Genomic DNA, 16,831 nt, shown 5'->3' with positions numbered 1-16,831 from the left:
GCGTCACTGTGTAGCTTTGCCTCCTTCCCCCAGTCTTAATTTGCAGACATTCAAATTGATAGCCAAGTGTGATTTCTTCATTAAAGTGACGTAATTTTTATCTTTGAGTTTTCGGAGATTCTTGAAATATCATTTGATAAAAACAGTGACGAAGGCTGCATCCTCTGTGGCCGAGGCTGCCCCTTATGTGCTGCTGCTTTTTGCCTTTGTTCATCTGAGACTGAGAGAAACAGTTTGAAGCTCTAATTAAAAAAAAATATGTATATATATATTTCTTTTTGCTAGTGGTTAAGAAATGTGTCACTGTTCCATGTTGAAATGAAAGTCTATTTAGTTTTTTAAATGTTTCTCAAGATTTAAATTCTATTCTTATTTTACTATCATTCTGATAAAATGGCTGTTGAATTATCTTAATATGTACTTTTAAATGAAGTGGTATAATATTGAAAACTTGCCTTTATCTTTTTTTAATGTGTTTTTTCACTTTCTCCTCATTTCAAGGCCTAGTAAATGACAAAGATTCAAAAGATTCTATGACAGAAGGAGAAAATCTTGAAGAGGATGAAGAAGAAGAAGAAGGAGGAGCTGAAACAGAAGAACAATCTGGAAATGAAAGTGAAGTAAATGAACCAGAGGAAGAGGTGATACTTTTATTTATAGCAAATAGGTACATCTGTACAAGAATATTTTGATTATATGAGCCAAGATTTTCTTTAATAAGAAAATAAGATCTTCCCCTGAGTTTTATTATAGCAAATGTAACAGCATATATCTGTTATAAAAACCCTGGATTAATTAAGGGTATTTTTTTTAAAGTAAGAAAATACTGATCCTAGGTTTTTTTATTATTAAGACTATTTTTTAAGAGCAGTTTTAGGTTAACAGCAAAATTGAGGGGAAGATGCAAAGATTTCCCATATGCTTCTTGCCCCCTACACGTGCACAGCCTCCCCCATTATCAACATCCCCCATTAAAGTGGTCCATTTGTTACAACTGATGAACCTACATTGACACATCATTATCAACAAAATCCATAGTTTACATTATGGTTCACTCTTGGTGTACATTCTATGAGTTTGGACAAATGTATAATGACATGTATCCATCATTATGGTTAGGATTTTTATTTAATAAGCAATTTGAAGAAAAAAAGTTGTGTGATCTCCTATGTATCTTAATTTCACTTTCCAGTATGGACTTTTTAACCTGTGGGTTTTATGAAAACAAAATTATTGATTAGATATTAATGAACTTTGCTTTATTTTTCCCAGATCTAATGGTATATGATATCTGAAATTCATCATGTACCATAATAATTGACATGCCCTTTTGTTTTTATGATTCTATTAGGCCAGACCATATGAAATTGTTGTTCTACCGATTTTGACCTACCAAAATGTCATTTTCCTATGGTTCAACCTAATAGTTTTAATTCTTTCTTTTTTTCTTCTAAACCTGCTTAAGTTTTAAAAGTTCCGTCTAAAATAATAGAATGTCTGGGATTTGCTTCATAATCTGGAGCTAGATTGGGGAATGAGTTAGGGATATAGAAGAAACTGTAAACTGACCATGAGCTAATAATTGTTCAGTTGTGTAATGGGTAAGTAGGGGTTCATTATGCTATTTTCTCTATATTTGTATATATTTAAATTAAAAAGTTAAAAAGATAAAAAAGCAAGATGAATAAGGATAACAATAGAATACTAATGAAAATAAAATATAACCATGGAATTAGCATTTTTTCACTTATTTTTATATAAGTGTAAATTTATAATTATCATTATGATTTGGTACATATGGTTTTTTTGTGTTGCATGGGTGCTAAAAGCATTTAAGAGAGTGTGATAACTTAGAAGTGTTATTTTAATTAAATATTGAAAATAGTTTAAATTTGTAATCAATATTTAAATGTTTTGGGGAAATTGAATTTGTTGAGTTTTTAAGTTTTGATTTATTTGAGCAAATAGAATAAGTATTTAGAGGATGTAGGTGGTTTATTATATAAAGGAATGTTAATTGTTTAAAGCATTCATAAGATTCATATACTGGATTTTTAAAAAGGTCCATTTAAAATGAAACAAAAAGGACCCATAATTTAAAGTAATTAAAATTTTGTACAGTTGGAAGTAAAAATCCCTAAGGCTATGTTTCTTTTAGCCCTGAAGGTCTATAGCTGTTATTGAACATTTGCTATGATTTGGTTACATAACAATAGCTTTGCTGTTAGTTAAAAATGAATGATTTTGTAAAAGGCAGCATAAACGATAATGTACAGTTTTTGTAACTGGGTAGCATTTGTAGGCAGTAGAAATGTACCTTTATGTATTTGTTATTTTGCCGCCACTTTTTTTCCCCAGTTGTATTGGGATGTAATTGACATATAACATTGTATTAGTTTAAGGTGTACAGTGTAGTGATTTGTTACATGTATATATTGTGAAATGAGCACCACAATAAGTTTAGTTAACATCCATCATCTCACAGTTAGAAATTTTTTTTTCTTGTGGCGAGAACTTTTAAGATCTACTCTCTTAGTAAATTGCAAATGCACAGTACAGTATTGCCAGCACTTTATCTTTCAACCTGAGAACTCCTCTAAAGTAGATATAAATAAACTGAGTAAAATTTAGAACCGGAGTATGTTTCTGTAATTGATTTCCATATAATAGTGGACATTATATTTCTTTTTTTAAAATAAGGTTGTCATAGAAACATTCAATAATACAATTTAAATTGGCTTATTTAGTATTTTATAACAACAAAAGGAAATGAGAGAGTATTTCCATTTTGTGTTTTTAGAATAATCTTATGGTTATATTTGAATTTTGCTGCTGCACTAATTAGATAAACAGAATCTAATAAATTAAACATCCTTTGTAAATGTGACATTAAATGAGTGACTCATTTTCCTATAAATTTCTCATTTGAAGAGCTGTATTATATTTTCTCCTCTAGATGCATTTCCTCCTTTTCAAAAGTGAACTTTATAATTTTGAAAGTAGTATTTTTAACCATTGCTTACTTTTCCAGCTGCAAAGCGAACATTATACATAATACATGTGTATTTGCTACGTAGAAAAACAAAATGTTCAATTGATGATTCATGAGCCTTGTCTGGGAGAAGTGAAAGGTGTGGTTTACTTTAAGGAAGTGAAGTTGGAATAGTTTATTTGTCCTCCCACCTAAAACCCCCCTTTCCCAGGACTACTCTCCAAACAGAGAGAGGAGAAAACTCTTAAAGAGAGAAGATGGGTTGATTATAAAGTAATAGGAGCAATTTAGGGTACAAATATTTGCTTCAATTGAGAAAGAAAAGGGCTCGAGTTCAACTCTTCAGAAAAATTGTACTGTTCTGTTTTCATCTTGTTCCGCAACTCTTTCAAGCCTCAAGGGCCCTTTGAAGTTATTCGTAGCGCCTAACAACCAGAATATTTTCTCCTCAATATCAGCTATGTAAATTAAAGATAACTTTAAAGATTAAGTAAATGTTCCTTTGCTAAAATTCTAATTTCCTGCAACATAATATGTAATTTAACAAAGTACAGGATATATTATATAGTAGCAATAAATTATTTATCAAGCATTCATTATTCGTGGTCACTGTTTTAAGCACTGTATTTGTATTACCATTTCTAATACCATCCTATGAGATAAGTGAGAAAATAAGGCACAGATAGGTTACATAATTTGCCCAAGATCTCATCTACTGGTAAGTGGTGAGCCAGTATTTGAACTCAGACAGTTTGGCTTGTGCTATGCTGCCCCGGTGCTTTCCTTAGCCAGCTGGGATCTTGTAGTCCATTGACTTCCTAATCTCACAGATTATTATGTCAATGTATAGTGGAATTAGGACAAATGAAATTCTTGTTCAACATTTTAATTTAAAAAGTTAACGCATTTTATTTTGCCTGAGTAATATAGAAAAGAAAGGGTGAGGGGAAAAAGTTAATGCATTTTAGCTTAGTCTAACTTAGTTTTTGAATAGAAAGTACGTTTTAACTGTTAATAAATGATTAATTTTTGCAAGGGCAAATTTAAGAGCATCTCTGTTGCAAATTTAATTTTGAATTATAGAATTATGTCAAAAAAAAGTTAATGCGTTTCTGTACTTCCCCAAAATATTTCCATTTTAGAAACTTGAAGTCTCCAAATGTCTGTATAGTAAGTAATAATACGCTGTTTGAATTTTTTGGATTAATTGCTATGTATACTAAAAAGGTAACAAATCGTTTGTTTTCTCTTAGGAATTATTTCTCATTCACATGATTTCTCTTGGTACAATGTGGGTTTAGTGTAGTCTTTTTTTTAAACTTTTATGGCACTAAGTGGGAGTGAATCGTGTTGTTCGAGATGGAAGGATACACAAATGGAGCGCCATGGTGTACTTTATTTTGCACCCCTTTGAAAATCCATTTGGGTTCTGCCCAGTCTTCTGTTTGAAAAGGAATTTTGGCTGATGGAAGAGGAGGTGGGGGTACTGACAGGAGAGACTGGGGAGAAGTAGTACTTGAAAGCCACTAGTAAGGGAGATCAGAACTTCTGGCTCTTATGGTTAATAAACATTGTGTCCTTGGGCAAGTCACTTAACTTTTCTGAGCCTTAGTTTTTTCTTGTGTAAAAATGGGGATAGTAGGGGCTGGCCTAGTGGCATAGTGGTTAAAGTTCATGCATTCCACTTTGGTGGCCCAGAGTTTGCAGGTTCTAATCCTGGGCACAGACTGATGCACTGCCCATCAAGCCATGCTGTGGCGGTGTCCCACATACAAAATGGAGGAAGATGGGCACAGATGTTAGCTCAGGGCCAATCTTCTTCACCAAAAAAGAAAAAGAAATGGGGGCAGTAGAGCTTATCTTTCCTTCTTCAGAATTGGGTAGAGCTAACCAAATGAAGTATGTGAGACCATCTTCCAAACTGAAGTACTTTATAAAATTTAGTGTCATTGCTTTCAGCTGATAACAGTGTTCAATTTGAACTATTTATTGGTCTTCATTGCAGAGTTAGGTGAGTGTTAAAGAACAACTGTGAGAAATTCAGGCTCAAGTTAGTTTCAGAAGAGAAAAATACAGAAGGTTCAGGAAACTCATTCCTTGTGGAATTCAAGGAAGAGTTTCTACAAAGGATTTTTGCATTGTTAGATCAGTGGAAGATAGTGAAATTGGTTTTCAGCTACTGGTCTGTAGTAAATGTTGCCAACTGACTTGGCCCTACATTGTAGGCAGGCTACATAAAAGCCTGATACTTGAGAATAATAAACAATTGTACAAGAGTTTTAAAATCTTTTTAAGACAGGTAAAATGTAGTAACCCTTTTCAAAATGTTTTAACTTCCCGTTAATGTTAAACAATTTCAGGAGGGTTCTGATGATGATGATGAAGGAGAGGAAGAAGAGGAAGAGAATACGGATTACCTTACAGATTCAAACAAAGAGAACGAAACTGATGAAGAAAATACTGTATGTATGGCTGAAAAGTTGCTTTTTGAAATTGTGCAACATTTTCATAGTATTTCAGTTTTAGCCACTGAAGTTTAGTTTCTTGTGATTATTGAAAAATATCTTTTTGGAAATTTGTTTTTAATTTGTTTTCCTATGTGAGTACTTTTCTTTATTAACAAGTTCTTTTAACATTAATAATGTTATTTATTTTACTCACTCATTCCTTGAGTTATGTTGAACAAGTTATCAATACAAAAAGGCTCTGCCATACAAAACATTACAGTTAAAATTTCTGGTCTGATTTCTTGTGTTTGTTTTGTTTTAATAAGGAGGTAATGATTAAAGGAGGTGGACTTAAGCATGTACCTTGTGTAGAAGATGAGGACTTCATTCAAGCTCTGGATAAGATGATGCTAGAAAATCTTCAGGTATTAAATGTGGCTCTATTCCAAAGTAGCTTCTCAGTACAGAAGAGTGCAGCGCATTCAATTCACATTAATATGATGGTCTCTACTGTCTAAACATTTCTCTCTGCAGCAGCTTTTTCCTAGTTTATGTAATTTGCAGCTGCCAATACTTCTTACATCCCACATCCCGATTTGCACGTTTCTTTGAGATAGACTGTGAAAAAAATGTAGTAAATATAAGACTTGGAACAGAGTAATTTTATTGTACCAACCTCTGCCTTTTCTCTTTTAAGTCATATCTCTATTTCTAAGACCCTTTACTTGCAGTTTGTTTAGGGGTCAAACTTTGCAGAAGAAAAATATTTGAGGAAATTTAGTTGAGTAAATTCTTAAGTTCAATTTATAATTTGCATAACTTGTATATAAACATTTAGAGGAATATTGGTTATTTGATGTTTAAAGAAATCTTAGTTCTTTAATGTATTTGTGACATTAATACACTGGATTTTATAAAAAGCTCTGTCTAGCATTTTTTTAAATGTCCCAGTAATTTAGAGTAATTATGTTTTTCTGTAGTTAGAGGTAAAATCCCATAGACTGTTTACTTTAGCCCTATATATAGCTATTGTTAAACTCTTTGGAACTTGAAAAGAGTGCTTTTGTGGAAATGGTGGGGTGAAAGCCCCATGAGGTGGGTTCAATGGAGAATGGGAAAGGAGGAAGTGAAAATACTGGATGCAGATATAGCTAACTCTTGAGGAGTTTTACTAGAAAGAGAAGAAAAATGGGGAGGTGCTAGAGGAGGTCACAGTTAAAAGAGGAGGGTTATTTTTGAGATGGAAGTGATTATAGAATCTTTATATGCTGATGGACTAATCATTTAGAGAATAAATACTGGATTTTACTTTCACTGCTGCTGCTAAGGCCAAAAGCTATGATAATGTACAAATTAGCATTATAGGGTATGTTAAGCCAATTTGCTTCTTCCTACATATATTAAAATTTCTTCGTATATCTAGAAAACCCTTAATTTATGAAATAAATCTTATATTCATATCATTTAGGACCACAAGTCATCAAATAAAACATAATCATTATAATTCCTTTGAAGAAAGAATAAACAGTTTACTTCTTAATGAAACTTTTCCTTTCTTACATGAGTCAGTAGCCATTTACTTATTCATTTTCTTTTTTTTTTTTCTTTTATTTATTTATTTATTTTTCCCCCAAATCCCCAGTAGATAGTTGTATGTCACAGCTGCACGTCCTTCTAGTTGCTGTATGTGGGACTCGGCCTCAGCATGGCCAGAGAAGCAGTGCGTCAGTGCTCGCCCGGGATCCGAACCCGGGCTGCCAACAGCAGAGCGTGTGCACTTAACCGCTAAGCCATGGGGCCGGCCCTACTCATTCAGTTTCTAGCAAGTATTTATTGAGCACCTGCTGTGTGTCTAGCGCTGTGCAACAGGCTTAGTATAAAGTAGTAAATAAAAAGCTGGTCCCTGGCCTTAGAGAATGTCATTTTATGGGGAAAGTAGATATTTAACAACTGAACAAATACTTAATTTCAAATTGTGATAAATGTTAAGTAACTAAAAGAACAGAATGCTTTGGTAGACGGGAAAGGAAGGGCCTTTTTTAGACAGGATGATCAGGGCCGGCTTCTCTGAGATAATGAATTTTAGACAAGACAGGTAAAATGGAGCCATCTAGGTGAAAAATTGGGAGAATATGGGAACAATGTGTCAAAGGTCCTGAGGCAGAAAAGAACTTGTCATGTTTGAAAAACTAAAAGAAGGTCAGTATTAATAGAACATAGTCTGTGCGAGGGTGGCACAGCATGAGAATGGATGATTGTGATAGGACACCTTTGGAGTGGCACGATCTTACTGGGACAAGACTAAAAGCAGGGAGACTGGTTAGAAGGCTGTTGTGGTAATCCAGGTGAGAGATGATGATCGTCTGTCTAGGTTAGTGGCAGGGCACCTGGAGAGAAGTCTGGAGTTGAAAGCTATTTAGAAAGTAGAATGAACTGGATTTATTTGGTGCTTGATTGGATACGAATGCATGAGGGATGAGGCGTTAACGATGACACTCAGTTTTCTAGCCAGGGCCACTGGCTTTGTGACAGGAAACAAGGGGAGAGTGAGCAGGAGTTCCACTTTGGCCATGTTAAGTTTGAGAAGCCTGTGAGGTGTCAAAATGGAAATGTCTGGAGACCAGAAGAACATAAAGGGAGTGGTTGTTAGAGCATATTTAAAGCCTTGGCAGTAAATGAACCACCCATTGTAAAGTGTGGAGAGAGAAGAGAAACAGGTTCAGAGTTGAGTTCTGAGGAACTCTAGCATTTAGAAATAAGGTAGAAAAGCTGATGAAGTCGAAAGAAGGGAAGCTTTTGATATTGCCCAGTAATTGTTGCTTATTGGGAGATTTGAAAAAGCGAGCTGAAAGGATGGGAGGATATGATCAGCGAGGAGGGAAGTTTGAATTCATATTTTTGCTGATGTGTTTAGTGTACTGGAAAAAACTTAATTCTATGTTAGGCACTAATTTCAAAACATTATCAAATACCCAAAGCAAACAACCATAGAGGATTTCTTCCTTTTGATAAAATTGTCATAGGAAGATGCAGTATCATAAAGACATTGTTTCTCCATAAATCAGGTCCTTAAATTTCATGCAATCCTAATTCTGTCCCACCAGAAGAATTTTTAGGGGTTTGGGGGAAAGGACAGGGAGATGAATGCAGAATGAACTTATCAAAATTATTCTTAAAAGCATCTGTAAGAATAAACAAAATAGGTAGGAAATTTCCATTTCTGGAAAATGAGGAGTGAAATGCACTACAGGATATTAAAACATTTTAAACCGGGGCCGGCCCGGTGGCGCAAGCGGTTAAGTGCATGCGCTCCGCTGCGGCGGCCTGGGGTTCGCCAGTTTGGATCCCGGGCACGCACCGACACACCACTTGGCAAGCCATGCTGTGGCAGTGTCCCATATAAAGTGGAGGAAGATGGGCGTGGATGTTAGCCCAGGGCCAGTCTTCCTCAGCAAAAAAGAGGAGGGTTGGCATCTGATGTTAGCTCAGGGCTGGTCTTCCTCACAAAAAAACAAAAACAAAAACATTTTAAACAGAAAATAATAGATTGGCACAGGGATAGATTAATGAAACAGAGGAGAGTCCAAAATAGATCTAAAACATGGCAATTTAATAATATGATAAAGATAACATTTCAAATCAGTTGAGGGAAAGTGGATTAATTCAACAAATGGTCAATAAAAATAAAGCTGGATTTCTGTTTTATTTACACACCAGAATTAATTGCAAATCTATCAGAAATCTTAATTGTGAAGGCAATTGGACACTGTATTAAGACTTTACATTTATTCTTCATATGGTGCTGTCAGATACTGTTAGTATTCCCGTTTTTTAGTTAAAGAAACAGGCTTGGAAAGACAAAAACCTTGCTTAAGGCCGTGTGGCTAGTAGGTGGTGCAGTCCGTTTTCAACTATTTTGCTATATTGCCTTCCAGCACAGAATGCCATAAGAAACTTTAAGAAATGACAAACCAGGAAAAAAAAATCTATACACAATGCAGGTTAATATCTGTACTAAACCAAGAGATCCTACAAACCAGTGAGAGAAGATGAATGACCCAGTTTTTTTGATTGCAAGAAGAAGAGGCAAAATCATGTGAAAGCTCACTGGTAATCAAAAGATAAGCAAATTAAGATGAGCCTTTTTATCAGATCATCAGATATTAAGATTTAAAAAGTGATAATACCCATTGTGATTAAGTGTGGGTAAATATCTACATTTGGTAAATATAAATCAGTCTAGCCTTTCTAGAGAGAAATTTAGTAAACGTCTCAAATGGGCATGCCATTTGATCTAAAAATTTACCCTTAGTAATTCTCTGTCAAGTGCATGAAGTTAAATATACAAAGATGTCACATTGTAGTAGAAAAAAAGTCTAAGCTGTCTATCAATAGAGAACCAATTAAATAAATAAGGATGAGGGGCTGGCCCGTGGCATAGCGGTTAAGTGCGCGCTCTCTGCTGCTGGCGGCCCAGATTCGGATCCCGGGCGCGCACCCACGCACCGCTCGTCAGGCCATGCTGTGGCGGCATCCCACATAAGGTGGAGGAAGATCGGCATGGATGTTAGCTCAGGGCCAGAGGAGGATTGGCGTGGATGTTAGCTCAGGGCTGGTCTTCCTCACAAAAAAAAAAAAATAAATAAATAAGAACATATCCATATATTTAGCTCTGTATATACTCAACTAGAAAGATGCCCAAGATATAGAATCAAAAGAAGAAAAACACGGATGTTTAGTATAGAGCAGTATGTATAGTGGCTACTTGTGTTGATATGTGTATATTAATATATGCAAGAAACAAATCTGGAAGAACATGCCCCGTTGTTAACAGTTGTTGCGTCTTGGAGTGGGGCAGAGGGAGGTAGCAGGAGGGATTGGTACAGACACACTTGCTCTGATACATTTTTGTATTTAAATAATTTACAAAGAGAATATGTTAATTTTGTAATCAGGAAAAAAAAGATAATTTACAAATCAGGGTTTGTATCATGTGATCCTTTCAAATTTTAAGTAAAATGTCTTTATAAATCTTACGAACCTGGGAGAACTTCAGACAAATTCTAATAAATTGGAACTTAGCAATCAAAAACAATGAAACTTTACACCTTTATTACCATTTTGCTTGATTTGCAGGTCTCTTGCAAATGTGGAGCCTGTATTTGAATTGTAAATTTAAGTTGCAGTAAAGCAGTTTTAAAACCTTCATGGCCTTTCAGCATTACCTGCTTAGCTTTGAAGAATCATCCTCAGCTCTTTACTCACACCTGCTCCATTCGTCAGATGTAGAAAATTGTTTGCAGTTCTCTAAATGCCCATACTGTTTCATGTCCTTGCTTTTGCACCTGTTCTTCCTCTGCCTAAATTCCCTCCATAGTCCCCAAACTGCTCTTTTACCATCTGCTTGGAGGAAGGCGTGTGAAGTCTTTAACGTTCTCAAGTGTCTCATTTTTATTCAACCTTTCATGAAATCTCAGCACCCACCCACTCCCAACCAGGCATATATAGTCACTCCATCCCCAACACAGGTTATACATAACTTGGATGATTCGCGATTGATTTATTTCTCTCTCTTACTTACAAGTTTATGAGCTCTTTCATGGTAGAGACTGTTGTTAATATCAGTATCTCCAAGCCTAACACACAGTAAGTCTTTAGTGAGGGTTTGTTGAAATAATTGGTTGATAAATCCAGTGTGAATGTTAACAATACTTGGTATTGACAAAGAGGAAGTTAATCTGAACATTACTAGATTCCATCTAGTCTTAAATATTAATTGAGCGCCTACTATGTGTAAAGCACTACTAGAGAACACCAGGTAAAGGGTACACAATGATGAACCCTACTAGTCTAGTGGCGGATTCTCATGGAGAAGCAGGCAGTTATGACATATGATAATGATGAAGGAAGATGTGTGCCGTGGGCATGAATGAAAGGGCACAGTGCATTGGAGGTTCAGGGAAATTTAGTAGAACCTACAACATTGAGTGGGCCTGGGAGAGTCTGGCGGGGTAAACAGGAGCCAAATCACATCGATCTACCAAGCGGCATGTAAGGGTTAGGGGGTGGGGGACGACTCCATGGTTTCATTTGTGTTTCAGAAAGATTACTCTGGCTCTAATGGTTGTTATATTTTAAGAAATAAAGCACTGAATGAATTGTTTGCAACTTATATTTACGTATATCCATATATACCTTGGAGTATTTATATCTTTTTCATTTCTGTCTTTAAGCAACGAAGTGGCGAATCTGTTAAAGTACATCAACTTGATGTTGCTATTCCCTTGCATCTCAAAAGCCAGCTGAGGAAAGGGCCCCCACTTGGTGGTGGGGAAGGAGAAGCGGAGTCTGCAGACACGATGCCGTTTGTCATGTTAACAAGAAAAGGCAATAAACAGCAGGTGAGAAACTGTATGCTGTATATTCACAATTGATTGTTAATTATCAGGTATAAGCAGTAACTTTGTTTTATAGATTCTAAATTACCTTTTGCCTAAAAGGGGAAAAGAGTTGGAAACATTTAAAATATTCGGTGGTAGAAATAATGTTTTCTATAGTATATGTAGAAGACATATCTGACTTCTACCAAATGGATATTTTTTAATAGAAAGGACATTTAAAATTTAAATTCATATGTATTTGTAAGAATATGTAAATACCTTGACTTTCATTATGAAGGTTTCATAAGTAAGCTCAGGGTGGGAAAGGAAAGGAGGAGGATGACAGATGTCTCTCAAGAAAATGCTCACTTGCCGCAAGTTCTCTTGAAAATCATTGTTTTTTGACTCCTAATTATTCTCCTTATACTGCTTCCCCTTCTTTCCCTCATCTTACAGATGGCCCCTCAAAAATCATTTCCCTGACTCCTGAGTTGTTACTTTGGGGGTTCACACATTGGTTCCTACATTCGTTCATCAGATACTTCTTGAGCGTCTGCTATGTGCCAGATCCTGCTTTAGGGGCTGAGGCACAGTGATAAACAGGATAGAGTCCCTGCACTCGTGGGCTCACGTCCTGCTGCAGGAGAGGGACAGACGTTATATACTTGCAGACAGTGAAAAGTGCGGTGAAGAGAATCAAGCCCAGCTCTCAGACACAACTCTAGGATATATCATATGTTACCAGTTCTGTAAAAATTTTTTCACGTTTTGACATTTCTGAAAATCAAGTTGCCTCTTAGAGTTGATGGACTCTTGTGATAGTTGGCAGCAGTTTTTTTGTGTTTTAGCGGTATGTAAAATAGTGGTGCATCTTACAGTTAATGGAATATTAGATTCTGTGAAGTATGGAAGTCACCACCATGTCCAGTACTTGGCTCCCACATTTCATTCAGATAGTCATTTAACAGGTATTTATTGTTTACTTGCTGCATACCAGGCGCTGCAGAACGTACAGCAGTAAATCGAAGTCCCTCCTCTTTTGGGAGCTTTCATTCTAGTGTGGGGAGGCAGACAGTAAAGAAATTCATAATGTCAGGTTGGGAAAAATGCTATGAAGGAAAATAAAGCAAGATAAGAGGATAGAAAGAGACTATGGTGGGGAGGAGGTGATGAGAAAGAGACTGTTTTAGATGGGGTGATCAGGGAAGACCTCTCTAGTCAGGTGTCGTCTGTGATGCAAGGGATATTCTGTTCCCTCTCTACCAGTACAACCTCAAAGAGATGAGGCCTAAATTAATTTTTATCTCTACTTTTGTGAGGTGATTTCTTGTTTACACAGAGGATCAAAGTTCTACAGTGTCCCATTATTTTGCTATAGTGCAAGTAAATGTTGAGATATGAGAACTATACACCAATTAGAATCATGAAATGGAAGGCTGGAAAGGCTTTCTATCATGACTCATGTTAAATAAGTTAGCTTTGACTTAGGTTCAGAGCAATGCTGTATCTTTTTCAGACACTGTCTTCGTAATTCCTTTCCAGTCATCAGGACTTTCCTCCATCCCAGGCTCTGGGCTTATCATGCTTTCAGGAAAGTTCCACCCTCTCCCACCCTCAGGCGAGATTGAGCTCTGGCATTTCCCCACTCCTTTATCTTCTGCTCAGTCCCTGGGAAAATAAGGGCTTTTTTTTTTTTTTTTAATCAGGCCCCTAAACTTGGTATTGGACTGAGATCTTTGCCAAAACTGCTCTCCTCAGAGCACCTGGAATTGCTAGTTCACCACTGTTACCAGGATTCTCAAAGCCCAGAGTTTTTGCTTTTCTTTTTTAGGGACTACTAAGTCTCTGAGCTAGACTTTGCTATTTCAGTCATCGCATTTTAGGTTTGCTTCAGTCTCTTTTTCTTTAAAAGCTCTCAGCTCCTCATGCACTGCCCCTTCCTCCCCCTTCCATCACCAGCTTTTCTCGGCACAAAAAGAAAGTTTCAAAACTCTAAAATTCTATGGCATGCCCAAAGCCTTTACACGTCTTTTTTTTTTTTTTTTTTTTTTTAATTGTGAAGGGCAGTACTTGGCAATTTCAAGTGGACATACGTTGGCTCCCATTCCCATACAGCTCCTGAACATTTATATTAAGTTGGCATACTTCTTGAGCCTTGGTTTCTCTTATCTAAAAGGTGGTTTAGGAATATCTTTGTGTGAAGATCCAATTACACAATAGTAAATCATTTTTCTTCGTTCGTCCCTCCCTTTCGTGGGGCACACATAAAAGTTCATTATGCTTTTGTCCAGTTGTATACCCCATTTGACCCTTACAGAACATGTAAGCCTTGGAAATAAATTAAAACTTACTTTAAGAAATTTTTGACCTTTGTAAAAGAAATTCATTTCAGCAGTCCTGAAGTCTAAATTGTGTGGATCGAAATAAGACTGTATTTTTTAGAAGAAATATTTTTGGTTAAATTGAATAGATTATATACTGTGTAACCCATATAACTTTATAGAAAATGAGGAATGTGAAATTTTGTTTACTTTTTAAGGAAATATTTTTATTGAACTTTATTTAAAAATATTATTAGCACACATGAAATGAGATTTCAGAGTACTTGGTTGTTAAGTAAATTTTCAACTCAAACTTTATTTGGAATTTTGGAAAATGTTCAATTTTAGGAACATTATTTGAAGAAACATCACTGGTATTTTGTGGTCTGAAAAAGAAAGTATATTTTGTTCTCATTTTTATTTCTTTGTTTGTCTTTTGGGTGTTGGCCCTTCTGGTGCAACGGTTTTTCTAGAAATGTGAAATGTGTTGCCTTATAGGAATCTTTAATTCTTAACTTAAGTGAAAGATCTCTTTGTGTACCAAACTTATGCTCAGAAGTAACTTTCTTCTGTAGTCGTTAGGAAAAGGAAAATTTATACCAATGAAGTGAATAGTTGAAAAGAAAGAAGGATAATGCTGTTGATAATTTATTTCTTTCTAGATTTAAATATTTATGAATTAGAATAATGAATTGAAATAAAATATTTTGATCATTCAAATAAAAGTGGTGTTTTTTTTGTTTTTTTGTGAGGAAGATTAGCCCTGAGCTAACGTCTGTTGCCAATCCTCCTCTTTTTGCTGAGGAAGATTGGCACTGGGCTAACATCCGTGCCCATCTTCCTCCACTTTATATGTGGGATGTCTGCTACGGCATGGCTTGGTAAGCGGTGTGTATGTCTGTGCCCGCCCGGGATCCAAACGTGCGAACCCTGGGCTGCTAAAGCAGAGCGCATGAACTTAACCACTATGCCACTGGGCTGGCCCCTCAAATAAAAGTTATAATGTAATAGAACCATTATCTAATGTTTTAAAGAGCTTTTTAATTGTTTTAAACAAATGCACAATATTTGTTATAGTTTAATACTTGTAAACAACCCACTTTTTTGCAGTTAATATTTATAAGGAGTTGTGATTTGCTTTACATCTTTTGACTGGAGTAATTGATATTTATCACAGTAGCTTGGGATATGTGTGGATACATATATATGTTTGTTTTTTCCGGTTTAGCTATAGTTATGAAGTAGCTTTAAAATACAGCTTAAATCACCTTTATTGCCATTATCATATTCCAGGAAGTTTGAATGACTTCAATCTTTTTGCCATCTAATTTGCTATAAAGTAGTGCCTCTCTTTTAATGGATCTTAGCAGCTTTACAGTGAAGGGCACTTGGTGCGAGTGGCATCAGGAAATTTGTCTCTTGTGTTCTCTGTATTTATTACTGTCCCTTTTCTATTCTTTTTAAGCACATAATATTTGAGAGCTTTTTCTTTTGTAAAACTTGTCTCAGGTCATAAAATGTGTTTTTATTTACAATTATTTCCCTTTAGAAGATCTCGAACTTTCTAGGAGAAATTATTAGTCTTATAAAGGAATGGAAAGCTTATATTTTTTGCATTTTTTTGTCAAATCATTATGAAATTTTCTTCATAACATTTTATACTATTTCATTAGTACGATTATTAGTACTATCATCATTAGGTTCATCATTATTGAATTATGAAGGAAATTTCAAAGGTTATCAGGAACCTAATAAGGGAAAAAAATGGCCACCCTGTTTTCTCTCTGAGTGTGTTAGTGTGGTGACAGATTAAAGCATCTTGGAATGGCAGTTTGTGATTTCATGGTGCTCAGGAAATTATTTATCTCCATTTCTTATTGGGCCGCTTAGCTTGAGTATTTTGTAAAACAGTGATATGTCATTCCCTCTGTGTTTGCATATATTTATAAATGTTTAAAATGAGTCAGTAAAGTCACTGAGAGGAAAAGCAGTCGGCTGATTAAGTAAGAGCATTATGATGTTGGGGTCTGTAATTTACATTTAGAAACTCAGACTTGCACCTCTCTTTACCCTTAGCATCTCAAATAAGGCATCTTATTTGACACTGGGAACAGAGAATGACTTCAAATTTAGCTGTCATTCTGAAAGCCCAATAGATATTTTGTATTTTACTGAGACAATACTCAACATGGCTCAGAATTCCTACCTATAATAAAAATAATAAAGTAATTGTGATAGTAACAATATTAACTAAATTTTACTAAATTCTTACTGCATTTCAGACATTATTCTTTCATATGTAATCATATCTTTAAAATTAATGTATTAAATTATGTAACTCTGTCATTGTTGATTTATACTGACAGATTTAAATTTTACTTAGAGTACCTGTTAACTATTTCATGATTGTTCTATTAAGGGAAGATTGGAAAATTGCTTCAAGTTCTCATTCTGGAAATTGTTCTCATAGTTGTGGTCTTTCTCTCTAGAATCTGACAGCTCTCTCTCTCTCTCTCTCTCTCTTTCTCTCTCTCTCTCTCTGCTGTCATAGTAATTTGGTCCAACTCTGTTTACACGTCTATTTAATGGAGCTTTTCTCTACCAATAGTTTATAATAACTGGATTTGGAAATACAGGTATAACAGAATGCTTTCCACATGAATAGTGCTGAAAATAAAGAATTTCATTTTG

At 35.4% G+C, this 16,831-nt stretch overlaps 2 protein-coding genes across 2 annotated transcripts in view; one reads left to right on the top strand and one right to left on the bottom strand.

Annotated features, from left to right (window-relative positions):
• SEC61A2 (SEC61 translocon subunit alpha 2) overlaps window positions 1-16,831 on the bottom strand; it is a 213,507-nt gene that overhangs the window by 178,466 nt on the left and 18,210 nt on the right. The gene's annotated exons all lie outside the window — the stretch shown is intronic.
• Window positions 1-16,831, top strand: part of UPF2 (UPF2 regulator of nonsense mediated mRNA decay) — a 109,543-nt gene that overhangs the window by 80,445 nt on the left and 12,267 nt on the right. Inside the window, exons 16-19 of the mRNA XM_058532417.1 lie at window positions 502-641; window positions 5,353-5,454; window positions 5,766-5,864; window positions 11,673-11,840. Of these exons, the coding sequence (XP_058388400.1) occupies window positions 502-641; window positions 5,353-5,454; window positions 5,766-5,864; window positions 11,673-11,840 (509 nt within the window). The remainder of the gene's footprint in view (window positions 1-501; window positions 642-5,352; window positions 5,455-5,765; window positions 5,865-11,672; window positions 11,841-16,831) is intronic.

Source organism: Diceros bicornis, chromosome 36, assembly GCF_020826845.1.
Source record: "Diceros bicornis minor isolate mBicDic1 chromosome 36, mDicBic1.mat.cur, whole genome shotgun sequence".
Taxonomy (NCBI): domain Eukaryota; kingdom Metazoa; phylum Chordata; class Mammalia; order Perissodactyla; family Rhinocerotidae; genus Diceros; species Diceros bicornis.
Note: the sequence above shows the minus strand (reverse complement) of the source record. Positions and strands in the feature narration are given on the sequence as shown.